The sequence below is a fragment of the Aythya marila genome (genome assembly GCF_965140915.1).
Source record: "Aythya marila genome assembly, chromosome: 24".
In the NCBI taxonomy this organism is placed as follows: Eukaryota; Metazoa; Chordata; class Aves; order Anseriformes; family Anatidae; genus Aythya; species Aythya marila.
Window position 1 is genome coordinate 4,794,023 of NC_139065.1, and position 27,800 is coordinate 4,821,822.

Here is a 27,800-nt window from a genome sequence, read left to right on the forward strand (position 1 = left end):
TAAGTGTTTAGTACAAGAGGTTTGAAGTACCATCAGTGCAATAAATCTGAAAAATAGGTTTTATTTTTAACCAGTGGTATTGTGACATCTTATCTGGCATAACCAATTACAGCAAAATTCATGGATAGAAACAAAATAGCGGATCTCTTCTTTGAAGTGCATCCTCCTGTTCAGTCCCCAGGCAGCTGAACAGCATTGCACTGCAGGTAGGGAGTGCATGCCACTTGGGCTCCCCTTAGAGTACGGACTTTGAATGAAACATTCCCACTCACACACACGCACAGACACACACGCGCACACACAATGTCTATATTTTTTTTAAAAATCTTTAGCAATATTTCCGCATGGAATCACACTGTAGCATCTACACATAAAATGGCTGATAAAAATAATCTTGCTGTAGGTTTACAGAGTATATCTACATTTTTCATTTGAATACCTGGACTGCCGGTCCAGCAGAAAAGGGAGGTTTTCTGTCTTGATTTTGTTGGTCTAAGGAGAGTTTTACCCCAGAGCATGGCGTAACTCTCTGTTCATCTCACCCCAGACTTTATGAAGTATTTGACCTGAAGAGATCACTGGAAAGTGACCTGAAGAGATCACTGGAAAGTAGCCTAGGAGGAATTGATGGCTTTATTTTTCGTGTCCCATCCCTTTGTGCTGCCTCTTCAAACATGTGGTAAAAACACTACAAACAGTTCCTCTCCATCCCATAGGTAACAAGAATACAAAATACTGCAAAAGCCCTTCTCACATACACGGGTATGCTGTCTGCACAGGATGCCTGCAACAGATAAATGTCTTAAAAAGGTCTCCTCCACAAGTCCTAAAACTGGGCTCCTGAGCTCCCCAGGTATAGTTCTAGCACATAAAAATGCTGAGAAACCTCCCCACTGCCAGTAGCTAACTCTGGGCATTAAATTCATGCAGAGACCTGTAAAATACAAAATATTTGAACCACGTTTGTATTCAAACATACTCCTTTTTCCTGTTTCCTCAAGCAGAGTTCGACCTGCTAAAAAACAGCCAAGAAGCTCTTATCAGAGATGGTAAAATTTCCTCTAGTAAATGTTAGTTTTATATATATAAATACTTATATTTATAGATATAGACAGTGAAAGGGAGATTGTGGTTTTATGCATGCTTATTTCTTTGCTTTGGATTCCAACATTTGTAGGAAAAATTCTTTTCAGGAAATAACTTAAATTCTGGCACAAGATGCCATAGTTGTTTCTTTGAAGAACATTTTTTTACACTTGATCTCACAAGAAACCTTCCATCCCAATCTCTCCTCCTCTGAAATCAGATCAGAACTAAAGAAAAAGGTGCGTGTTTCTGTGCCGTATATTTTATCCTTTTCTCACCAAAGCCTCCACCGCGGCAGGTATTTCACACCGAGCTGCAACACAAGAGGAAGGATGCTGTGATTTCATGGCACTGGCTGAGGTACTCAGTGAAACTGTTCACTGATGATTTAACTGCCCCAGTGCCATCCCCAAGAAGTAACAAAAAGTAAGCAGCTCTACATGCACATACAGCTACGACATGCAAGAACATCCAATCCCACCTTTCACAGAACAAGATACACAACATGTGGCTAGCAAGAATCTTCTCCAGCCTCTGTCTCCTGAGAACTAACGCTGGGAAGCCTCAGAACGAGAAGAGGGGAAGAGGCAAAAACACAGAATACCCAATCCAAGGCAAGATGCTGTTGCCTCGGAAAGTTATTTCCTGAATACATAGAGCTCATGCCTGGCTATCTGGGAGCCTTCACCCTGAAAAACAGCAGGGTCAGATTTTCCACTCCAGACTTTCTTTCCCCTCATTCCCCATTCACTTAAGGCACAAACTTATTTACAGTTTCAAACAAAACCTTTTCACGTTCCAAGAATCAGTCATCAGAAAGCCTGTATGTTCTGCTGTACCTTATGTACCAAGATCTGGATGTAGATCAGCCCCCTGGCATGGAACAAGGCCATCCCTCAACTTTACCCTCACTCCTGAAGAAAACAGAGGAGTCTCTACGCCTATCAACCAACTTCCCTTATTTTGAGGTTACTTAATTGTAGAACAACTGACAAATGGCAACGATTGCAACCAAACTTTGAATGTCACTTTCCCCACCTTGCCCCAGCAGCGCAAACTGTTTGAGCACTGTTTCTGTGGAGGACTAAAGAGCAGTCAGAACAGGTCTTCAGAGGCTTGCCCCAGGCTGTACACAGAATACAAGAGCATGCAGCATGTTTACATAGACTCAGCTTTCTTCCCTCCCCCCACCCTCCCCGATTCAACACACACAAAACCCCTCCACCAAGGAGAATATTGTTGTGACGAGGCACTTGAATGATATTTGGAGAGTCCCTATGAAAAGGCCTTCCCCTCACAGTGAAGTGGGACAAACAGAAGAGAGCAGGTTCTCAGGACTCCATCTCCTCTTGGTCAAGCGGTGGTGGCACAAAGCTGATTACTTCATCGTAAGTCAGGCCTGGTGGGAAAAACGGGAAAGAAACTTAATACGGATTGCTAAAGACATCCCTCATGTCAGAAAACCTGCAATGATCATAAAGGTTCTTTCTAGCTGCATTAAAAAAATCAACTAAGTTTTAATTTTTAAAAAAAAAAAGAAAAGAAAAGAATGGATATAGTATCTCCAAGACTAATACACACAAAAGATACTTCCAAAACATTGACATGGATGCAGTTGAAAAACAAAGACATGAGCAACCATGCCACCTACACGCCTGTAAACTCCTAAGTAGTAATTACCAAGGACTGTGCTAATTACGTGCAGTGGGTGATAAATTCACTCACTGCAAGGACCTCAGAACAAACAGTGTCCACATTTTTTTTTTATCAGCTTCTTTTGCACCTCTAACTAGCATGGCTTAAATGAACTGCAGCTTAAAGGATGGACCATGAGAGAATCAGGCTCCCTCCTTTCCACCAGACTCACTTTTCCATTCTTCAATCTCAAGTTCTCTGCTTTCAAACGACTGGTCATAGGGGTCTGCCACTGGTTCATCGTCTGGGTCATGGTACTGAGCAAAGTAGGCGTGAGCCAATGCTTCCGCTGCAGTAATTCGCTTGTCTGTATCCAGTACCAACATCTTCTCTAGCAAGTCCACAGCTGCAAAAGCACCAAAAGAGAAAAGAGAATTTTAAACAGAGAGCAATGCGAGCAACACTGTGTTCTGAAACGTAGCTCATGGAAGCCCAAGGTATACGAGGAATATCTAGTTTCTCAAGAGGTACCCATCACTCACAATTACTTCCCATATACCCTACAGCCCACATGTATTTTGTGAACTGAAAGATTGCATGCATCTATTCTGACCTACTTCTGCAGCCAAATCAAAACTTTGGGAGAAGTCTTAGTAGCCCAGGACATGCCAGGTTCAGCTCTGGGAAGAGCACATTTAAAAAATAAACAAACAAAAATAAAGAATCAAACCTTACCGAGTGGATTGGCACCAATAAACACATTTTCAAAGTTCATTTTCGGCATGTAAGACAATGACTGGATGTAGTTTCTTGCCTGTGGAAACGAATACTCCGTTAAGTCTAACACAATCGAGCCACCAAGACAGAGTACATTTCAATCATCCTGAAGCACCACTTATTATGGTCTGTCTCCTCACTTTGCCGCCTCTTTACTTGTTCTGATACTTACTAAGCCCATCTTATCCCTTCCCAGCTAAAGGCCACTCAGGACAGTGGAGCACGAGCTGACATTACTTGGGGTTCATGCAAGACCGAGAAGCAAAGAGGTGCTGCAGGAGCTGACTGCCTCGGAGTCCCGACAAGGCTGCGTGCAGTATGGTGTCTGCTGGTAAGCCACACGTTTCACGCAGTGCAAAACCAACTCACTTCCAGGTTCTCCTGAGTCTCAGAAGGCTGTGGTTGAGTATGCACTGTCCAAATCTCAAGTCTTCATTTAGTACAAGAATCTTGCTGAAGAACAAGGAGTTAATCGCCCACCCCATGCCACATGCGAGCATATCATTTCTAGAGGCAGCAAACGCTGCAAGTGATGACCTGCCCTGCAAACCACCCCCTCATCTGCTCAGGTCTCACCTCATGGCTGGGCATCCTGTTAATGAGATATGCAGGGGGTGTTCCCGTCAGACGCATGATCTGCTGAAGCTGGTTAATATCTTAAGTGCCTAGTCAAGGGCTTTGTTAAAAACAGTGCAAAAACCATTTTAAACAGAAAACAGCTGCATACAAAGCATCTCTTCTGCCAACCACAAGGCACATGCCAAACAGGCAGGGTCTACTGCTTTTTTTTTTCCCCCCTCAAATACTTGTGAAAGTTTAGCAATTGCACCAGTGAACACTTAAAACAATGGAGAATTACTACGTTGGTAACAGCGTCAATACAGAAAGGAGTATTTCTGTCTGCCATCAGTAGCATTACACTACAACATGGTTGCTTTCACATTTCCCAGCAGTTTTAAGCCACTGGAGTAGACATTTTATTTGGATGAATCTGCTCCTCAAAAATTTTCCTAGGCTGCTGCAGCTACATAAAGCCTCAGGAAAACAAACAAAAATTAGAACAGAAACAAAAATCATATCCTCCGCACTCGTTACCAGCTTTTTTCTTCCTGCACAGAAAGTATTTAAGTTCCTTCTGGTGCAAAGTGAAATCAGCTTACAACTAACACCTCCTTCTAAACAGCTTTGAATGCACTTTGATATGTGGGCGAAGTGACAGAAGGCAATAAGTGCAAAATTAGCAAAACATTAGCATTGCATAAGACATAAGAGTTAGCTGATGCCAGTGAACAGGACAGAGAAAGTAAGAGGATACCGAAGAAATGCAGCAGAAAAACAAATACAGAATTTCTTACAGTGACACATTTAAAGCCCTCAAATAGTTCTGCCATCTCTGTACAATGGAAAAATGTAGTAGAGACAGTACTTTATTGCATTTTTAAAAAACACTCTTGATTTGAACCTGGCTAAGATCAATTATGCTTTTTATTGCACAATATTAAAGAAGAAAATGTTTAAATCTTACACATACAAACTAATCTTTTGCTTAACCTAGCCAACCTTTAAAGCTTTTCTCTCTCACTAATCTGCTGTACTTCAAATACCAGCCTACCCTTCCTCAGAGTCCCAAAAGGTCAGCTCACAGGCAGCCCGAGTGACCTGCGTTAATCATTTCTACCACGCCAAGAGACACCCCGGGATGTTTGAAATTGGTGTGATATTCGGTAAATCTACCGATTTGTTCCAAGCTGCACTACTTCTACCTTCCTGAAAGGTAATTCAAGGTTAACCTCACATTTACCCTAAGTGTTACACGGGAAAGAACATGAGGTGCAGCACAAAATTATCTTACTGCTCTCCACCACGCTGACCCTGTTACTTAACAGAAGCAGCAGCGAGTGACTTGCTGAAGTGTGTCGTCAGTTACCTGTAAACGAGTTCATTGCCCACTACAGATTGCCTCGTTAATCTGTACTGTTACACCATCCTTTGCTCTACGTTTTATGCACTTTACTTTCAGTAACACGTAAAAATGAATGCCGTTTGAAACTGTCTTTGCAGAAGTTCCCAATCCAAGATTAAAACAATGAAGACATGGCGATATGGCTGAAGGTAGATGTCGCCCTTTAAAAAGGAGGCTGTAGAAAGCTTTTTGTGATTATCTTGACAAAAGGACCCCACACACATAAGAGCACCTAAAAGGCACTTTAGCTCTTATGCTACAAAAGCCTGAGATGGTTGCAGCAGTGTTTCAGGAATTAATCATACTACAGAAGGGACTGTGCGTGTCTAGAAGGTAACACTTGCTCTTGTTCAGTTTCCCTCCCCAGAAAGATCCTTGGGTAGGCAATCTGGAGAAATAATAATTGAGACAAGGCTCAAGTTCTTAGCTGTGAAAAATACTTTCCCAGCAGCATCTGATGATACAATATATCACAAAGTATAAACCCACAAACTGAAAAAAAAAGTCACGAAGCAGTAAAAACAGAATATGGAATGAAGAAATCATACCACAGGCAGAGTTAACAGAAATAAAGATCAGATACACACAGCAAATGAACTCAAAGCCATCCAAGAGTAAAGAATGACAAAAGAAAAATACAAAAAGAAATCTCAACAAATACTACAGACAGACTACAGGAGGGCAACACACAAACTTGGGACTTCCAAAAGGGCAGATATTACAATCAAAGTGTAAACTCACAGACTCTGAGGAGATTTTCTTCAAAAGCTCAGGCCCTGGGGTTCCAACGAGTCTCAAAATGAGCTTCAACTGATCAATATCTAATGATGGACCATAAAGGAAAATGCTGGGACAAATCAAAATGAAAAGCGCAAAATATCAGCCTATTAACGTTGAAAGTTAACGCCTGCCAAGGCCTCAACTGAAAAGCTATTTTAAGCAAACTGTATTCATTCTTCTCGAACAAAATTGCATACCCACTTATAACACAGCTCCATCTGTATTAGACAGATTGAACAACTCGACTAGAAAGGCACCGCATGCATCGAGCTGCTCACTGCATCCCTACCCATCGCGGAGCAGAAGTCCAAGCTTTTTGCCCCGCTGGCAAAGGATGGCTTTACATGCTCACTTCACCCTGTTAGCCCCACACCAAAGTAGCAGCAGTCAGCAGGATTAGGCTGGATTAGTGACAGACAAAGCAGGAGACTGAAAAGTGTAAGCACTAGTATTAAGAAAGTCAAGGCCTTTTGTGAACACCTGACAAGATGATTCAGCCACGGGGAAAATTTGAGAGTTAAGAACGTGACTGGACCCTGCTCACCACCTACAGCTCTGCTATGGGAGGGATTTTTGGCATCCCTGAACCCTTCCTTGCACCCACAGCAGCAGCTGGAGGAAGGGGCTGTGCAGCCAGCAGAGGGTGCTGGCTCCCTCCAGCTGCTGCAGGGGATGCAGGGCAGGAGGTGAGAAGCAGCCGAAGCACAAGGTAGGCTCAGATCTAAGATCTCTCTGGAGGAAGCTCTTGGGTGACAGCACTGCAGATGCAAAGAGTGTTTTAATCCAGGAAAGAGCCTCCACGAGGCCACTTACCATCCTGAGCTGCCCTCTTAATTAGGCAGAAAAACTTGGTATTTGGGATATGTGACAAAACACACACTCAATGAAAAAAAAACAACATTGAAGACAGTTGTATGTCTAAAACTCCACATAGTAAGGAGGTATATTTTTAAAATCATTAAAAGAATAAATCTCCCTTCTTCTCCAAGTTATCCTCCGTGCTGTCCTTCAAACCCCACTGGTGATTCCAGACTGTCCCTAATGTTTATATTTGCCCTCAAAAGTCTCTCAAGCTAGTTACAAGCTTTCCTTTCAATAAAAGCAGTCTATATACTAGATATTTTTTTTCCCCCCTGGGATTAATGCCTTCCTGATGTTTTCAGATGCAGTTACGATTCCTTCTGAGAACATCAGATACTACTCACATACTACTTACGTAAAAGCATCTTTGCACCTACCAAGGGACTGGCTTGGGGGTTGCTTTTTCTTTTAAATGCAGCGTTCCTGTGTTACTGGCAAACTGGATACGAAGGAAATCACCGGTACTCTGCTAAAACCTTTATCTTCTAATTTAAATCATGGTCTCAAGTTTGCCATATAAAACGTAAAGCCCCTGGAAGCAGTACTTTGGCAGAACAGCTGAACTAATTTCTCACTTCTCAAGTTGCTTGGCCAACTCCTACCTACTCAAAACCTCAGAGTAAATCCAATGTATCTAACGGGATTTAGCTTAGCAGCTGAATTGCAAACTCCTAATTATTAATGCTGAAATGAAATCACTGTATCTACTGCAGTAGGAGAAGAAGCACAGGTGCTACACTAACCATAATTAGCTCATTTAAATTGGATTTTCCTCTGTGCCACTTAAAACAGCCCTTATACCTCTTACTGACTCTTGTGAAAGAAACAGTTGTGCAAGTTGAAGACTGCCAGCACCCCTCAGATGTTACATCTCACACCTCAGTTTAAATATTTAAATTCTTTTAAAGGTATTTAATATCGTGTACATCAGGTATGCCAACAGTATTGTTGCCCAGTCTGCTGTCAGCTCTTTTCCCCAGGGACCTCATGCTATAGGAAGATACTTGTGTAATGTGCTTTAGTGTCTTCTCAGATAAAGAAAAGGAAACACAGAACTTGTCACCCACACTGCTACAGGCATGCCAAAACCGAACCACTACATCTAGTTTTATGTCTGCAATCTGTAACCTGATGAATTACAGCGTTCATCTAACTGCAGGGCCTACCAGGTTCTAGGGACGTGAGCCATAAGCAACTACAGACAAGAAAAAACACTTAGTAAATACAAAGCAAAAGAAAAAAAAATGTGCATGGAGAAGGAAAACACAGCATGCAAACCCCAAATGCCATCACCAAGGTACCCGTGACAACTGACAAGTCTCAGTGATTCTGAAATTCAGAAAACGATCTTCCATCGGCACCAGTAGCAGGCATTGCAAGACTAAGAGCTTATCCAGGCAAAGCAAAGGTCAAAAGTTGATTTAACTGCCACCACAGGCAAAAACGGGATGCATCAGAAGAATATGTAATTTCAGGCTAGCTGGTTATGATGAAGTTCCCATATTACTAAACAAAAATAATTAAAGAAGTATTTCTCAGAGTTTAAAGGGAATACAGTCAACTTAAAATACACAAACACACAAAGCTGTCTAAGCTAAAACAAAACATTCAAGGTTTTCTTATTTGTGCATTATCATTTTAATACAAATTGAATTGTCAAACGTCAACTTTCCTACGTTATGTGTATGAATCATTCATATTACAGGAGCTGTAAAAAAAAAAAAAATCAGGAGCATACACTTTTGACAGAAACTGATCTTTGAATATAACAGATAAAAAAAAAGCCCGATGTTAAAAGCCTGAAGGACTCCGATTTTTATTACCTCACTTTTTGTCTCTAACTAGTCTTCCCCACAACCTTTTCTACCTCCTAGCAGAGATTTTATCAGTATTAGAAATCCATCTGTCATGCAAGTATTTTCATTTGTAGATGACAACAGGAACAATTCAGTTAGTGTACATTCAGTAAAGCTAGAAATATTGTAATAATCCTGCAAAGCTAAGCCCATATAGATCACAGTTGTATCACAGTTGTTTTTTCTTTTTTCTAAGAGTACCCAAAACACTTGCTTTAAGGCAATGACAGCCACGTTCAGGATCTCCACTGATTAGTTCCTTCAAGCCTTCACACTAAATTCAGCATTAGTTTATCAGAGGCATAACCATCACACGGAGCACTGAAGACCTTCAGCTCCAAATACAACTTTGTTACTTACCGGACAAAAGCAGCTGTACAGTTTGCTTGTTCTGAAGCCCATTTACAAGTAATGGGAGCATCTCTAAACCTTGTAAATTAATACCCTGTGGGCTGTAAATAACATCACATCACTTCTGCTAAATCCTTGGTGAAAGGGAGCAGTATTTCAGTCAGAGAACTACCTGAACAAGAGGATGATTGTCCTGAGCATACTGAAAAGGCACTGCTCAGTCATTGTCTATTTGATTTAGGAAACGTGAAGCCATAGAGCTGAGAAAATTATCTTGACACCAAAAAGCAACAAGAATGTCAATTTTCCCAGTTGTTGGAGGGGAGGAGTTTCCAAATTTTCAACACCCAGAGTACATGGTCACACTGCCTTCAACTGGAATACAAATTCCCTAGAACTGCAGTGGATGTGGGCATACCGCATCCTTGGCTACCAGAAGCACGGTAAATATACTCAGAATTCAGCATTCCAGTTTGCCAGCAAGTGTGCAGTGACACTGCAGGAGCAGCACAGACCTCAGCATATCTGTGGCACGAAGAAACTATCAAGAGACCAGAAGTACTCAGCAGGATCCAGATCTGGAAAATTCATATTAAAAATTTCAAAAAGAAAAAAGACAAAGAAAGAAAGAAAGAAGAAAGCCTACCGTTACCTTACTTCTATTTGTTTTCTTTAGATGTCAGCAAAACTGGAGTGGAAGCTGATAGCTTGGTGCCTTTCTAGATTCTTGGATAAGTGTAAGATGCACAAACAAGATTCATGACCACAAACACTGCTCCCCTTACCATTCTAACCTCATGACCAAGCAGCATACACATTACTTGAAGTGGGAAACCACCCATGCAAACTGTAAGAACTGTAAGTACTACAAAGTTTCACCTGGGATAGAAAAGGATTGAGCCTAATCCTTGGTAACTTAACCAATTCAGAACAGAAAAAGCATTTAAGTCAAAAGCGTTACTACCATTTACAAGAGAAGTTGAACATTTAGTGTGAAGAGTCACAAACATCTTTAGGGAGATCAAAGTTACTTACTTTGTCACAGTAGAATAATTGACTAATTCCTATCTTAAAAGCAAACATTATTTTGCTTTGTGGATATTATTAGTTGTAACTCACAGCTAAAAACACAGCTGTAGAACAAAATAGATCTTCCAAGCCTGAGAACTTTCTTCAATTCATAAAGAACACACTGTGAAACATTTCTTATGTGTTTCAAATCCTATTAGGAAATATCTTATTTGCAAGTATCAAGATTTTTAAAACTTGACAATGTCACCATTACTAGGATGCAATAAAGTCAATAGCTTAAAGAACTTTGCTCATATTTTAACAAATTAATGCTTATTTTTTTCCCCTTGAAAAAACAAAACTCTGCGTATACCAAAATATAAATGCTAAATCAGCTGATAAAGTAACTTTTTTTCTGGCTTCTTAACCACTTTCCTGTTAGTCTGCTTCTATTCCTGACAACAGGAGAACATGCCAAGGGTAACTAAACAGTAGAGTACAGCAAGTTCAACAAGTTTGGAGAGAGATTACAGGACGACAGGCATAAATAGAGAAAAATGATGAAGCTAGAGCATATCAAAAGGAGAGATGAAAGCGTCAGAACTGTGTTGAGAGTTGCTCCCCCTGCCAGAGAGTTTTGGAACCTGGATGCCTTCCAGAAATAACAGTACACAGAAGGCCAGCACTTCATATATTTCAATTAACGGACATAAATACTAATAAATTAACAAAAGTTAATAAAATTAACAAATTGAAAGAATTAAGTTTAATAAAAGGTGGGCAACATCATTTTCTCTTGCAAAGAAACCCCACTTTTTAGGCAATGAAACATCTTGACGTGAGTTACCCCTGTAAGTCTGTTCAGCCACACAACCAAGTTCTAAGTACAACGCTTTGCATCAAGTCTCCTGGGGAGAAATACCACCAGCTCTTACAAACTGCTTGCTTAAATTTGCCAGTGTCCTACCAAGCCCACTTTGATACCACAGAAATAATTTGGAAGAGATTTTATTCAAGTTTGAGCTTCCACATCAATACAAGCATACAGCGAAAGAAGGCTCGCAATCTGTTTACGCTCAAGCATGGAAGTAGAACCTAAACATTGCAGAGCAGTTTGGAATGAGATCCTTGGCACTAACGAGTCTGCAAACCCACTGCTTTCACAGCATACCACCAGGATACAGAAGAGAGGCCAGAAGGGATGCTTAACATTTGCTAGAAACGTGAAGCATGAGAGGATTCACAGCAGACAGACTACTCCAAGCAGTTATTTTCTACAACCTCAGAGAAAAATAAAGTTTAAATAAACTAAAAAAGAAACTCCCAGAGGTGATCAACACAATTCTAGTCATGCTAATAGACAATACAAAATAATAGATTTGCCTCTTGCACTTTGCACACTGTGATGATTTCTGAACGCACTTCATCATATTGTGAGTGAAAGAAACCATTGATAGTAATTCAAAAAAACAAACCAACAAAAAAGCACAGAACTTGTTTCCTCATGAAGTATGTGAAAGTGGAGATCTCTAACTTCCATTTACAGAAAATACATTACTTGTAAAGGATACGGTCTGTACCAGGGAACAACGTTCTTCCAGTCAACAGTTCAGCCATAATGCATCCCACTGACCAAATATCAACTGAACAAAATAAAATAAAAAAAAACATAAGGCAGAAAAATAAAGTCTCAATAGAATCACCCTATCCAACAATTGCAAACAACTTTGTGCTTCAGTAGCCTCATGGTGTTGAAATAACCTGCAAGGCAGCTGACACTGTTCAATAACCACTTGGCTAAGACTTGTCCGAATAACGTAATACTACATCAGGCAAGTTTTCCTTCCAGAAAGTAACCGGCACTGGACACCACAGAGCTAAGGAGCTATCTACAAAGTCAAGGAGGAAGAAACCCGTTCAAGACTCTAAGGAATAAATTTGTATATGATCTTTCACAAATTCTACCCCAACAACCACCAACTATATTAGAGATACAAGACAAGCCCACATACATGCAAGAGGAAAAGAGAAAAGATGAAAAGTAGTAAGGTATGAAACCAGAGTAACACATTATTCTTATTGCTACCTATGCACCCACGTACTAGAACTTCCTTGGTATTTTTTTCTCCTTTCTGTGCCTGATCTGAAAGAATTCTAGGGAAGCAAGGTGCGTTGCTGGGAAGCTACTCAGACTGGCAGGAGGGTGTAACAAGGATGAAGTGGCTAAAAAGAGAGGAAAGGAAGAGACATTTATATATATTTTTAGCATTTCTTCACCCCATAATCACAGACAGTTTTAAAGTGCATTTCCAGCAGCTTCCTAGAAAGGCATCTTTTCCCTGTTCAGATACACTCCATTCACTCACTTTAAAAGCCAGTGTGCTAGGAAAATAAGGGATAAGCGTTGACAATATTTTCCCAATTGCAATTTCAAAAGGTTCAAGTTTAAATAAGTCTTGTGAATGTTATCACAATGATTCATAACGCTGATCCAAGACTGCAGTTCAAATACTATTTCTGTGCCTTCTTTTAAATCACCCTTACTGGAGTGTAATTACCGTAACTGTCAATTTACACAATCAAATGAAAAGGAACAGGTACATAGGACGACTTCCTTTTTTTCCAGGAATTCAGGAACAGAGAAACCCTTTTTTAGTGAAACACTCTACCTGTCTGGTTGTAATGCATCCAGTTCAGCATGATCTCAGGAGCCCTGTACCACCGGGTAGCCACGTACCCGGTCATCTCATCATCTGTGTGTCGAGCCAAGCCAAAATCCAAGATCTACAGAACAGAAAAGACATCCGCCAATTACTGTCGTGCTACAACGTCTAGTTGTTTGCTGTAACTGCTTTGCAATTCTTGGATTGGGTGGAGGACAAGTGGTGCAACTGCAAAAGTGAATTACGAAACTAAATTTCATGACCTGTTAAAAGACACCAGCCTAGAATAACAGCACTCAGTCAGAATTACGTCTAGGTATCTTGTCTCTAAAACAACCAGGTCCAAAGTAAAGCTATTAAGTCTTCACTTTCAAAGTGATTCATTAAAAACATGTGAACACACAGAGAAGAAACATGAATTCTGTATAAGCACCCTTAAAACCATTTATGTCTGGGAAGGACACGATTAGTTTGGTTTACAAAAGTATTTTGTAAAATAGAAAAATTAATTCCCCCTTTAAATCCAAGGGCCATCCACAATGCATTCACTCAGAATACAGTCAGATTAGTCACATGGGGTTTAGTTACCTTTAGCTCACAGTCTTCATTTACAGCTAGATTACTAGGTTTTAAATCCTAAAAAATTAAACAACATCAGCATTAATGGCAATACATACATTGCTGCACAAGTCTGAAGTAGATAAAAATGTGATTTCAAGTAGAAAATAAGACTCCAACTAGTTTTCAACTCTCTGTACTCAGGAAAATAATTTTATCCCAGAATCAGCTCTCTTCTAGTATATGCAGAATTGTCAAATACAAGCAAAAATACATAAAAGGCTGACTGCACCACGAGTGCTGTAGATGGGTATTTAACAAATAGAGAACCTATTTCAGAAAGATACAGGAACAGAAACTGAGGATCTTGAGAACCACTCCCATTGCTAAACTTTTGACTGTTTAATGAAATTAATTCTCAGAAAATTTCTTCTTGATTCTGTAGGGTACATTGTAAGATTCTGTGTTACATTTTTCAAACACCTTAGTTCATTGCAGGAAGTAATCTCAGGGTTAATACTCACTCTGTGTATTATGTCAGCTGAATGGATGTACTGCAAAGCAAAATGACAAATTTTATTAACAGTCCAAGTAGCTTTCTTCTCATTTCCTCACCAGATAACACTGCCCTACCCCATCCAACGCAATAAAAATGTTACGGCTCATCTGCAGGAGGAACCAAGTGTAGCATCTGTAGGTTTCAAGTACATAGGTATTGCACTCAGTCTCTCCTTAGGAGCATTGCTACCACGAGTGAAATGAGAGAAAAAATGAAACTGAAGAAATGGAAGATTCATAGTCAGGGCAGATTAAAGGACAGCACACTACATAACCTCCCAGACTCTGTCCACAGGAACGTACACAAATATCTTCTGAAATTATACATAGCTTTACCGTTACAAAGTTCCAGAGAGGTACGGAAGGAAAGAATAATAATAAAAGGTTATCCTACAATCCATTAGGAAAGTTACAGAAGCCCCTCTATGCACTCATATGAACCTCTGAGGATATGACATTCATCAAGAACTTGCACTTCCCACTGATGAGCGATCAACATTCGGGCAGCACAGCTGCAGGTACCTTCAGCCCCCGAAGAATTTGGTATATGAGGAACTGCACATGGTCATCTGTGAGTTTCTGGCATTTCACAATGTTGTTCAGATCTGCTCCCATAAGGTGTGTCACCAAGTACCTGTGAACAAAAGGAAACAGGCTATGAAGCAATCTCTTCAGCATGATTAGGATAAAAATTCCTTATGAAGCACCACTAGCAGGGCTGGCTGTCCCAGGCATGTTGCTGAATGAAATATAGTCATGACACACTACATGATGTAGCAGATTAGTACATCAATTCCTACAGCGCTGGTCAATAAAACAAGTGAACAAATTGGAAGAGTGGAATGGCATAGGATGTCCAAATGTCTTTTGCGTTGTATTTCACAACTGCTTGAGAATAATGGCAGACAAATTAAGGTGACAACAATTCCTGTAATAATCTGGGAGAGGTACAGGAGATAAAAAAGATGTTTTGTTGCAATCTTCAGAGAAGTTACCTACACATCATTGAATTCTTCTAGTGACTTGGCAGGGGTGAACACATCCAACAAACCAATAACCTAGAAAGAAAAAGGTAAAGTGAAAGAGCTGTGAAAAATATTCATAGTATACAGTTAATAAGGTCCTTTGTGGAATAGAAACTACTCATTCCACTAGATGTTTTATTTCCAACTACATGAATCATTCAGATGTAGACAAATTAGTATTTATACAAGATCAGACACAAACGTACATTCTTGCGTACAAAAACATTGAGGTCAAAATACACAGGTGTCTTTTCACACCAGCCATCCACTTAAAACATCAAGTGGGAGCCACAACAAATCAAGACAATTCAAGGCAGGTGTAAACACTGGCTTGGAATACCTGATTTTAAAAACCGACTAAAGTTTGGGTCAGGGAATGAATGAATTAAAAAAACACCAGACAAATCTGTTTGCTTCCTGCTAAATCCTTAGTTATACCAGTGACTCCTTATTAAATCAGACCTAGGAGACTATTTTTCCCACGTGTACTGAGTAAGGATCTGCAGCACAAGCAGTGAATAATAATGACTACACCAGAAAGCAAGTCAGGAAAACAGTGCAACGCAAAGAGGACCCGAGTTTCACACGGAGCAGACAGCTTCACACTGTCTCTTGTATTTGCTGCCCTACAAGCCTCTATTCCACCTTTCCTTTTCACACCTAAGCTGTTCTAACAGTGAAGGGTAAAAGGGCATGTGTGAGCTACTCCGTGGAAAAGAACAGCTATTCCTTGTTAACCTGGAAGTATCTTCTAGTCATTTACATTTCATTTAGGAAACAACCCAAATCTGGTCAAAAATGTTCTAATTTTCACTATGATGCACTTTTAAACATTATTTTCCTTCTTTTAATAGTATATTTTTGTTGGTGAAAATATGAGATAAAGACACAGGTTCCTTCTTCATATTTGAAGTCTGAATCTCACCTCTCTTGGATACATAAGCATCATGAACATTTCAGCAATGTCAGCAATGTTTCAAGTGTGCATATGAAACTGAGAGTTGGACTCCTGTGGTTCCCCTTCGGCACTTTTTTTTTTTTTTTTTTTTAAATCTCATTATTTACACTTGCCAAGGATGTCAGGGCCAACTGAGCTACATTTCAGCCAGTAACTAAAGCCAAACATTTCAGGGAAGCTAGACTGTTTTTGGAAAAGAGAACAAGCGGGTAGGAAATAAAAGCCTCTGTCTCATCTACGTTATATATGCCAGATTACATGTTCATTGGGGAACCTGAATGAACACTTTTCTGCCTCTCCTCATATACATCACAACTCTGTTTCTGGACAGACATCATCTTCAAACTGTAATATCCACTCTGCATAATACTTCTTATGTTTCCTTTCTCCAGTGAACTCTTCTGTATCAATATTTACAGAAAAATGCAATGTTACCAACCCATTTTAGCATGAGAAGACGAAAACCGACCTTGCCACCTAGACTTCAGCTTTTTCATTTATCGTTTTTATCTTGCTACACTCTAAAGCTCACTGTCACACTATCCGTATCTTTCATCAACAAGTTCCACGAACACAAATTCAGTCCTTTTGCAGCACATCACTGAGTCAGTTTTAAGGAAGTGTGGTCACCAACAGCTGGAGAGCCCCACTCCCAAATTTTGCATACCCCTTGCAGCGTTTTAGGTTGTCGCAAAGCTTAAAACTTCTTCACATGACACAAATCCCAGTTTGCTCACATCTGCTCAGGGTTGTGCTTTACACAAGCTAACGAGGCCCCGTGAAGCCTGCAAGTATTACGCAGCCATTCTGGACTGCTCTGCAGGTCCGTTTATTTGCTCAAGATCAACATGACCAGACTCGATACAGGACACAAAACTACCCTGTGCTCAAGCTCCTTAAAATGCTGTACCTACCAGATATTCTGCGGTGTTCTGCGCCGTGTAAAACCCCATCTTTTACCTCCAACCTGAGACCTGAACAGTCGTTGCACTAACGAGCCTGTCGGAACTGGCTCTAAACATCCCTGCATCTGCAAGATTTTAAACCACAACCTAGATAAACGTCCCACAGAGAGATGATGGTATGATGAACTGATAACAAATATTTCTATCTATAAACAATTTTTTAAAACATCCTTTTATCCCTTACTCTCAAAGATATATATATATATATGCCCATTGCAATGCTAATGTCAAAAATATTAATGAATACCAGACGTAGAACTCTTGTAGCACCAAACTAATTTCCACTGTTTAATCATATTAGCTTGGACAAAATGGATCGATCTCTGATATTTATTTATTTCAACATTCATTCAAAGCTTTCCTCTGCAACAGTTGGGAGAATATCTCAGGTATGTGAGAAGGTCCAGAATGACCTCCAGGGGATGGATATGAAGCAGGATCAAATGTTATCTCTACCGTTCAGACAACAATATCACACAGAGGCACTGAGAAAATACTGCTGAGAATAGCACAAACGTATCAAAAGCTCCCATTCTGTCAGCCACGCTACAAACGCCAGGAAGATTTAAGGGATACCACCTGCTGGCTGCGGTGCTAAGAAGCCACAACACACAGCTACCGTTGCCACAAAAGACAGAGCTCTGATCAGACCGTCCGGGGAGAACGTTCCAGTGAAACCAGGCTTGTTTGTTTGTTGCCTTAGATAAAAGTAGGCGGCTCCCTCAGCCCACTTGTTAAACATTATTTCCCTCCTGCTAAGCTGGAGTTTGCTTGGACAAAAACCAAGAGCCTTCCTTCCTCTAGGCACTCTGACAGCTCTACAGAGGGCAAGTCATGAGACTTTTCGCTCTGCTGCAGGCAATATTTGCTCCTAACAGCACACAGAACTAATATGCCAGGGTCTGACATGCCACAGACACACACAATTGTTTGACCATTTTCTACAGCAAACTGAAGTTATACTGAGAAACGATTAGACAGCTTGTAACATAGTTCAACATAACATCTGTCACAGTCTATTTCGTTTGTTTCCCTCTGTTGATAATGGATGGCTTGTAAGAAAAGACACCTTGATTTCCCACCCCCACCACCCCCTTTATCCTTATTTTATTTACAGGAATCTAGTGAACATCTACATACTCCATCCCTTTCTGTCATGGTAACATGATGGAAGTCAAAACAAGTAAAACCCTCCAGAACACACCAAATCTTGATATACATGTGTTGTTTCTTGTTTTTCTTTTTTTTTTTTTTTTTTTTTTTTTTAATAAATACTTAACATCACAGCAATTACAGCTTACTGTGCACCAGGAGAATGGACTGACATCACCTGTGTCCTAAATCCTTAGCAATAACCTGCTAAGAAAAAACTTCCAAATTACTCTAGGAAACCTTAGACTTTTTAATTCAGAATTGATCTTAAATAAAATAAAATAATCCAACAACACCGCATGCTTTTCTTCAGCCATAATCCCTTGGAAGACTGCAAGCTTCATATTTAGTTTTAGTAAAACCTGTGCAAGGAGATCCTTACATTCAGCCCTGGTGGATGCTCACCGGACAGCCCAACTTTTCTGAGCATCTCCCTTAACTTACATTTTCATGCTTCATGTGCTTAAGTAGCCGCAGCTCTCGGTAGGTCCGCTTGGCATGGATGATAGACTGAAATGGTCGGGACAGCTTCTTTACAGCCACACGCAACCCGGTCTTTGTGTCAAAGGCAGAGCTACAAAAAAGAGCAATCAAATTGTCAAAATTACTAATTCATAAGCACCCCCAAACCCTGGTAGCAACTCCAGACAGCAACTACGTGGAGACTGAGTCTTAGTCAAATTGATTTCTCCATTTTTTCAATGGAAATTATTCCAAAGCATTCTGGTCCACAACCTGCACCCCCACTCCAAACACCCCCACATTTACATAACTGTTGGTTTCTACAGAAAACATTTATCAGATGCATCTTGTTCACATAAGTAAAGGGAAATTAGCATATTTTAAAAGTAACTTTGCAGAAAAGAGGGATATTTTTATAATTTTTCTGTCTAAAAGACATTTGTGCTTTTAAACATAAATAAAAGCATGAAACTCTGGAGGGAAGAAGAGTACTTGTAAATATTATCCCTATTCTTAAACATACTTTCATAAACCACACTTCATCACAAAATAATTTGCTATGCTGCAGATACCATCTCTAATGGCTTAAGCCCATACAAAAACCCAAAGCCTGCTCCTAATAAAAACCAACTATGATGGTTATTAATCTCAGTTGAAGCTGAAATCAAACCTGTTCGGTTAGCAGATCTAATCCCAAATTCCTACTATAAAAAAATGTACGTGAATAAATGATATTTGGCTGTACATTACCAAAATTTGTCCCTTTAGCAGAATAAAAGAATTAAAATAACGTTTCTTCATTTAAGCACATAAAGAAGTATGTTAAACTTCGACATGCTGCACAAATCGTTCAGTGCTTAGGGTTTACGTTTAAGGAACCGAGGAAAAGCAAGCATTTAGCTGTGAACTAAATGACTCCTCTTTCTTCTCTTCTTTGAAGTTCTTATCGAAAGCCAGCACTGGTTTGTCAAAAAAGGAAAGGGGAGGAGAAACAGAAGATGTGAAATCAAGGTTATATGTGATACAAGATAACCAACAAAGGGCAAGTTTGGAAGGGAGGAAGTCAGAGAAGAGCAGCATGGGTTGATTTTCCTGCTGCACATTGATTCAGGCCAGACTCCTGATTCCATTTAAAAGCCAGTATGTACTCATTCCTGGGAAGCATCAAGTGAAAAGGAAAGCTTCACATTTATAACATAAAGTGTGAAGGAGCTCAACTAATAGAGACCAAAGCCAATCACAAAAACGGTCCTAGAACAACCCCACAGTGCACATACAAAAAAACAAAGCCCCTCTGAAAAAAATGCAGTTGTCATTTATACTTAAAGCAATTAATTGCTTGCAAATTCACTCGCAAAGAGATACATGTAACATCTCAAGGAACTTGCTATATGATGTTTACAAGATCTAGAAAGAAGCTTGTATTTTGTTTCCTGCAGGCTGCAATCCTTCCCCAGGGAGCTGCAGAGCACGGGGAAGCTCGCTGCGCACGGCGGGCATCTCCTCCCGTACGAGGGACACCTGCACACACAGTGCAAAGAAACCTCTGGAAAAGATACGAAAACAGGGCCTGGAGGGAGACCACAGCAGCGCCAAATTGACCCAGCTGAATTTCTGAAGCCACACCGTGCTGCCTAAAAGGATGCCCCAAATCACCGTTTCTGCATCTTTTACAGCCTGGACGGGCAGAAGGAGCCACGATCATTTTGTAACCCTGCTTTCAGATGACCTACATCAAGTTTTCATCTGCCAGTGGAAAATTGATATTTAAGCCGCAACACTTCAGGAACACAGAACGCCTTTTTTAAGCTTCACATTTACCACTTTGCAAAGTGCAAGCAAACCTAATTCAGGCTCTAATTATATGACGATATTTTAGCGATGCTCAAGGTGTTTTCTAGGACTTGGTGCAGAAACGAGATTAGTCATCTGAATTCAATACAGGCTGTTGTGGATTAGTCACGAAGCTCCACCAGCTTTCAAACATCTCAGGTGCAGAAGGCGGCGTGCACCATCTTCTCTTTCATCTCCAAGAGCAGGGGATGCCCCGCGCACCGACAACCCTCACAGCCACCACCCAAGGTCAGATTTCCCTCCTGGTTCCCACACGACTCTCTAAGAAGACTTCAGAGCCACCAGAAACAACACAAGCTACCCAGGAGCCCAGAGGAAAGTCAATTTCACCTTATTTTTCATGACATTTTGGGGATCCTGTTAAATCATCAGCTTGCTGTAGTAGTTTTATGACCTGCAGGGAGACCTGCACTCTGCAGAACGAGGAGTTATTTAACCAGCAGCGACACCGTGAGCAAGTCCAGGAGACAAAACCCCACGTTACTTTGTGTTTGCAATCTAGAGTAACTCTCAAAGTCAGAGGAATTCTAATCTTGGGCATATTGGAGGCCTAAAACCTGTTTCCCTACAGATAAAGGCATGCTGAGTAATTTTTTGCCAATACAGCTATCTGCCTGATGCCATTTACAAGTCCAGAACACGGAGCTACCAGCAGCTGCCACGCTGGAAAACATTTTAAAACACACTAAGCTGGCTTTCATCGCAGCCTTAAAACAGCTGCATTACACTGATCGTATTGCACCTAAAAAAGCCCAACTGGGAAAAACCTGTGAGATCCATAGTTTTAAAATCCCTTATAAAACGAGCTCAACACCAATTCCGAATTTATCACAGCTTCCACAGTTTATGACTCGTTACACAGCCCTGCAGCACGGCACATGCACAGCATCTCCCTCAGCTCCACCTCCAATTCTGAGCTACCCTGAACTGAAACCAGGACACAAGAGCTGGAATAAAGCAATCACTTCAGGGAACCCACCCACTGATTCATTTTACATCTTCTCAGAAGTCACATCTGTAGCAGTCTGAGAACCTAAAGCACACCCAAAATTACTTCAAAGTCCAAGACATTCAAACATTAGATAATCACAATGCCAATTTTTGTGCAAAACTCTTTTGCTAAATGGCATGCTGCTCATGGCTGGTGCCTGTGCAAAGACCCAAGCTGACTGAAGCATTTCATTGGTACCCTTGGAGTTAGCTCACTTGTCCCCAGCTACAGACAGAAAAACACAGTTTGTAGCACCCAAGAGCTTATCAGCAAAACCAGTTGCTTTTCAGATCCGTCTATAAACGCATGGCAATCATTTACCCTCCCAACACACCGTGAGAAGTTGTAAATCCTCCTCTGCTGCGCTGGGTTCTGCTGTATAAAAGCATAAAAGCCGCAACAAAAACCTCCCTCTGGCAAAGACGCGCTCACTCCCGTTTCATTTCTTAATCCACAAAGTTTCCAGCAGGTTCAGCCCTCGCTTTCAGAGCTCTGCTCCCTGCTCCTGTGCGTGCCCGTCTCCCACACGATCCCTCCTCACGTGTGTCCTGCTACCGCCACCTGCGTGGCTGCTCCATCCCACTCCCTGCGCTGGCGTTCTCTGCAAACCACTGCTCACGTCTCCACCACACCTCGCAGGCACTTCCCCAGGGCGCACACGTACTTCGGAGGCACCTGCACACCTCGATAAGGGATTACTAAGCCTAAAGACACACATTGGTTAAAAAAAAGTACACAGAACTGCTGCGAAGGGGATGGGTAAGGTTTAGTCGTTTCCTCCGGAGTCTGATGTTTTAAAATGTCTTAAACCCACAGTATTTTTCCATTAGTTTAAAAGGAGGGGAATTATATCAGGGTCTTCCTGATACCCAGGAAATTCAGAGTCAGTGATGGTAAAACTGCAGAGAGAGGGGGAAACAGCTACACAGCCTGGCAGCTTACGAACAAGAAAGGCTGGAAGACTTTTATGCAAGCTCCTGAGGAGGAGTGAGTCTCAGCTGTGCAATTTCTTTCCAAAGGAAATAAGGTAACACAGAGAGCCTGCAAAGCAATTAAACCAAAAGCCTTATTGTGCATATGGACCAACGTGACACAAATAACTGTTAAAAAAAAAAAACAACACATAAGGAATAAAATAAACTTCAGGGACCACACCAAATCTGCTTTCACGTTTCAGAAGCTGATGGCAAGGAGCACCAGAGCACCTGCTTGCTTAGCTCAGAACCGGCTGAACTGCAGCCTCTTGCAGAGCCTTCCCCCGGCACAGACGAGAGGCGCAGCGAGCCTCCAGCACCACTGAGTCACCCATCGATCCCGTCCCCATCCTGCAGCCTCCCGCACCAGCCAGCCACCTACACCCCTTCTTTTCCTTACACCAGGTGTACTGACCGGTGCTTCGGGAGCCCACGGGCTTTAGCGCAGACCTCGTTACGGGTTTTGACCAAACCCTTTCCATGCAAGAGACTGCGCTGCACGAAAACACAGAACGCTGGCAGGAACAAATGAAATATCATTTCACACAACAGATGTCATTGCAATTGTTACGTGACTTCGGAACGAACAATCCGAGCACACACGGCACGCTTCTCGACGGCTTGGCACTGCTGAATCCCTACTTGCAGCTCCTTACATTTTCAGTTTTTCTAAACTGAAAAAATACTTGAGTGGGATGTTTGAGCGTCCTTCTCCCAGTGCTGCACACAGGATTCCAGAAAACACTAGAATATTTGCTCTAACTTTACACGTGTGCTTTGGCTGCCTTAAACTGCCAGCACAAAATGCCTTTCTCTGTCCACTGACTTCACAACTAAAGTCATCTCAGAATATCCCAATATAAAAATAAATAAAAAATAGAGTATTCAGAGTTGTACTTTCATCAGACATTTGAAGTAGCCTACAGCAGATACTCCATGATCTAAATGATTCATTTGCTGGCTTTATTCCTTTATTTATTTATTTTTTCTTCCACTCTGCAGAATTACCTCATTTTGAAATCCCTCATCTTGCCAACTAAGTAAACAACAAAGCATCTCATTCTAATATAATAATGCTGTAGGCAGATAGATACAGGAGTATATTTAACCAGTCAAAGGGTGGTTAAAACCCCACAATTTCCTCTCCCAATACAGAGGTACTCCAAAGTCCAAGTCTGAAATAAAGCCGGTAACTTATTCCTGGCGTAGAAGGGGGAGGGAGAAGAGGGAGAAAAATCTGTAAAGGCACAGAGAGCAGAGCAAGTCATTGTAGGAACATCCTAAATACTATGCATCACCAGTTGCAGCTTAACAACATTACAGATCAAAGAGAATTATATATGCATGGCTTTTTTTTTTTTAATCCGGACATACTTTCTATATTACTAGTCTTCCTGAATAGTGTCTTTTCTGAAGCACGTTTTCAGGAGAACGTAAAGAAAACCATTAACAGGGACTGCACTGAGGCTCATGTGCCACATGTCTGCGACTGCTTCCAATACCAAATTGTTTCATCGGGGCTGAACACAATTGCACAATCTTTGAAAGTTTTGACACAGCAAAACAGGAAATTCATGATGCAAACTCTTCGGTTATTGGTTGTGAAAACAAACATTGGAAGTGTTACGCACACAATGGAGATTGTGAGGAGGGGGAAAACTGAAGGGGAACGGGCTGCCCGTGGAGGGCCAGCCTCAGTACAATGGCCAAGGCACTGAGCAAATCCATTTCCGACTGCACTCGGGGAGTTATGTAACTGTGGCACTTAAAGGGGTATTTATCGCCTCGGCCTTTCTTTCACCAGATCTAAACCCTTCAAACATAAAAAAACTCAGAAAGGACACTGCTTAGACTTTGTCTTTTGTGGCATATAGGTACTTACATACTCGGGGCACAGCAGCTTTCAGAAATGCATGTGATTTAAGCAGAGCTTCCTGACAATTTTTAACAGCTAGCTAAAGAGCAGCAGAGCACTTCACTTCTTCAAAAATTGCAGCACATGCAAAGCAACTCTTTTTTTATTACCAGAGGCCAGTTTGCATCAATCCTTAAAACATAAATGATATGAATTTGCACATTATGTTAATGAAAAATAGGCACGCCTGCTCAAATACAGCAGCACAGCAGACGTATAGCCATTATGCACTCCTATTAGGAAACTCTGATCACGCTCTGACAGCGCCAAAGGACAGAGAATGAAAAGCAGAACGCTCACGGTGTCAAAATTTCTTAGTAAAAGGACACAGCAATCTGCTAACACACACACCTCTACTGGGCTGCTAAAGCCTAAACGCCACCCTGATTCAGACACGACCTTGTCTTTCAGCTGAAACGAAGTATGCGGCCAAGTTGATTCACATTTAATGATCCAACATGTTTCAGCAGAGGAACTACAACCGAGGCATGTGTTCATATTAGGTAAGCATTAAAGGCTACGCCGTGAGCTGCAAGCCCTGCTGAGCACTGCAGCCCTGACACCCGGACGCCGCTCTTCCAGGCTGCACACTGCAGTAACTCAGTCACTGAGCACGAAAACAACCTCTCCTGCCTTGACCTAATATTGCAAACCAAACAACGCTGTTAGGAAGCCGGGGCTGGGCACGGGGCCCCCGCAGCCTCCCCTCCACCAGCAGCTTCCAGCTCACGGTGCAGGGGCCTGGAGCGTGAATGCATCCTGCAAGAAAGCGGGGCCTGAAGGGAACCAGGACGAGAGCTGGCGGGCTCTGCAAAGCCACAGGGGCCCTGCAAAGCGACAGGGGCCCTGCCAGGCTCTGCAAAGCCTCTGCCAGGCTCCATCCCCTCCTCCCCCTGCCAGGAGCTGAGGGAAGGCAGGGGGGGAAACGTGCCCGTGGGAGCTCGCTGAGGGAGAGGGGGGGGGGGGGGCTGGGCTGTGATTATCTTTCCCCTGCAGAAAAAAAAAATCTGTTTTAGTGCCACCTGCCATGTGGTGCAATCCCCGGCGCATTCCAAAGGCGAGACGTTGGCTTCTCGGCGGTTCCGCTGTTAAACCGAGAGAGGGGGGGGGAAAGAAAAAACAAAAAAAACGGCGGCGGAGGAGGAGGAGGAGGAAAGCCAGGAGTGGGAGAGGAGCCCCCCCGGGGGGGGGTGTCGGCCTCCTTGTCCCCCACCTCAGCACTCACCAGACGGAGCCGTAGGCCCCGGAGCCGACCGGGGAGAGGTTCTGGTAGCGCTCGGGCACCTCCCACACCGTCTTGTTCAGCTCCTGCCGGTAAAACTTGGGCCGCTCCTGAGACATCGCGGCCGCGGAGCCCGCCCCGCCCGGCCCGGCGGGAGGGGGAGGCTCTGCCCGGGGCACCACCACCACGTCCAGCAGCAGCAGCAGCAGCAGTAGGAGCAGTAGCAGCAGCAGCAGCTCCCTCCTTCCTTCCTCCCTTCCTCCTCTTCCTCCTCTCCTCTCCTCCCGCAGGCGGCAGCAGCGCCGTCCCCTCACGCCGCCGACCGTTGGCCGCCGCCCCGCCCGCTCCCCCCCTTCCCTTCAGCGGCTTCTTCTCCTCCCCTCGCCTTCCCCTTCTCCTTCTTCTCCTCCTCCTCCCCTCTCCTCCCACCTCGCAGCCCTGTCACCGCCTTCCCCCTTTCCCTTCTCCCCTCCTCCGCCGAGCCCTGACGGGGTGCGAGAACCCCGGGGAGCCGCCAGGGGACGGGAGCCGGCCCCCGAGCGGCACAGCCCGGGCTGGGCACGGCCCCGACCCCCGCCGCCTCCCGGCCCCCGCTGTCCCGACCCCGACCCCGACCCCGGCCCCGGCTCCGGGCGGAGATGCCCCAATATGGAGCCGACACGGAGCTATCGCGAGAGCGGCCCCGATCGCGACGGCGGCCCCAGAAGGGCTGTGAGGGGAGGAAGCCGCCGCGACATGGCGGAGTGTGTGTGGGGGGGGCAGCGAGGCGGTGCCTCGTGTGGGGCGCTCGCCTGTGTGGGGTCACGGAGCCCGAGGGGGCGCTTGGAGGGAAAATAAAGGAAAATGTGTGAAAAAAATGAGTGAAAGCAGCAGTTGTGCGGGCCTGAGTTGGCCTGCGAGGTGTACCTCGTGTGCTTCTGGAGCTGTGTGTGTTGGTTCTAATTAATTAATTAGCGTTGGTGAACTTCCTGAGGACACTTTGTTCCCTCAGGAGGGCTTCACGCCAGCAGGGATGAAGAGAGCTAAGCTGATCCACCCAGATTTCCCCATATATTTCCCTATCTTTCTGTGTTTGCTTGGAGAACAAGCTATTTCCCAGCGCTGTAAGAGGCCTGGCAGTACCAAAGATATGTATGTGCTTCAAGTATGTACTTAAACCAAGTGAAACCCTCGAGTGCTGCAGGTTAAGCAGGGTTTGAAGTGGAGCCCAAAGTGTCTTCGGTAGGTAGTAAGTACAGGACGTCCCAGCAAATAAATAGCATGGGGTTTAGGGATTAGGGCCGCTTGCTGCTCAGTTGCAGGCTTGAGTCTTATTAGCAGGACAAGACAGACACATTGGGAATGGAATATGGAAGCCCACTTTTAAAATACTGGCTTCTCTGTCAAAAATAAGATTCTCTACACAGCCCACCAGAGTGGGACACTGTCCTCTGCTGCTGGGAGTCCTCACAGAGGTCTAAATAATAGGAAAGAGCTACAGTTAACATTTACCATTGCTTGCATCTAAAAAGTAACTACTTCCTAACATGCTGAGGGGTTTAACACCTTTAATTTGTGATCTCTAGCTTCTTGTTAGTTTTATTTGTTGTGTTAACTTACCTTGAAAAGGTGATGGTGCTCAAAGATGTCATAAACAGCTAAGGTTTCAAGAGCTTGTACTGGTTTGGAAGATCTAAACTCATCCGTGGAAGACCTTGATTTATCTCTGCTTTAAAAAGAGGAAGAAATCGTGCCCTGGAGATGGTTTGAGACTTGCCTACAGCCAGCTGTTTCTGTGGTTTAGGATGACGGGTGTGCGGACGTGTTGGTGGATATGTCTTACAAGACAGTAAATACTGTGTCAGGGTGCCTGGAGCTGTATCAGAAGTCACATATCTCAATGATGCAAAGCACTAAACCTGTACAAACTGATCCTGGCAGTTCAGGAAATGAAATATGAGGAGAAAGCTTAAATCCCAATGATATATTTTTTTTTTTTAGGTTTGGGTACTTTAAAGTGAGTGCATTCTGACAAGACTTACTGCTCACTCAGTGCATCCTCTTTTCCTTCTTTCATCTGCCCATAGCCTCAAAATACGTTCCTGCTTGTCACCACCTTTCTCGTATGTAGGCTCTGGATTTGAATTTTTATTCTGCCTCAGCTGTCGGTATGAGAACTTTAGAATATCTTAGCTCTGCTCTTG

The 27,800-nt window shown here is 42.7% G+C and overlaps 1 protein-coding gene across 2 annotated transcripts; it reads right to left on the minus strand.

Annotated features, from left to right (window-relative positions):
- Positions 1-13: 13 nt before the first annotated feature.
- On the minus strand, positions 14-25,958 carry MAPK14 (mitogen-activated protein kinase 14). Of its 2 annotated transcripts, none has more exons than XM_082778413.1 (12): positions 25,621-25,958; positions 18,644-18,773; positions 15,099-15,157; positions 14,622-14,733; positions 14,066-14,095; positions 13,572-13,619; positions 12,990-13,104; positions 11,892-11,963; positions 4,075-4,154; positions 3,457-3,535; positions 2,954-3,127; positions 14-2,485 (listed from the first exon to the last, which is right to left on the minus strand). In XM_082778413.1, the coding sequence occupies exons 1-12, from the start codon at positions 25,734-25,736 to the stop codon at positions 2,418-2,420; spliced, it is 1,083 nt and encodes a 360-aa protein (XP_082634539.1). In that variant the 5' UTR covers positions 25,737-25,958; the 3' UTR covers positions 14-2,417. The 2 variants fall into 2 exon arrangements, with proteins under 2 accessions (XP_082634539.1, XP_082634540.1); XM_082778414.1 differs by lacking the exon at positions 4,075-4,154 and adding an exon at positions 6,203-6,282 and having other exon boundaries at positions 15-2,485; positions 25,621-25,942.
- Positions 25,959-27,800: the final 1,842 nt, after the last annotated feature.

Coding starts and splice junctions, on each gene's coding strand:
- MAPK14 (XM_082778413.1), bottom strand. CDS start 25,736: ATGTCTCAGGAGCGGCCCAAGTTTTACCGGCAGGAGCTGAACAAGACG. Junction 11,964..12,989: donor GATGCATTACAACCAGACAG/GTAGAGTGTTTC, acceptor TATTTTGTTCAG/TTGATATTTGGTCAGTGGGA. Junction 3,128..3,456: donor TATTGGTGCCAATCCACTCG/GTAAGGTTTGAT, acceptor GTGCTTTTGCAG/CTGTGGACTTGCTAGAGAAG.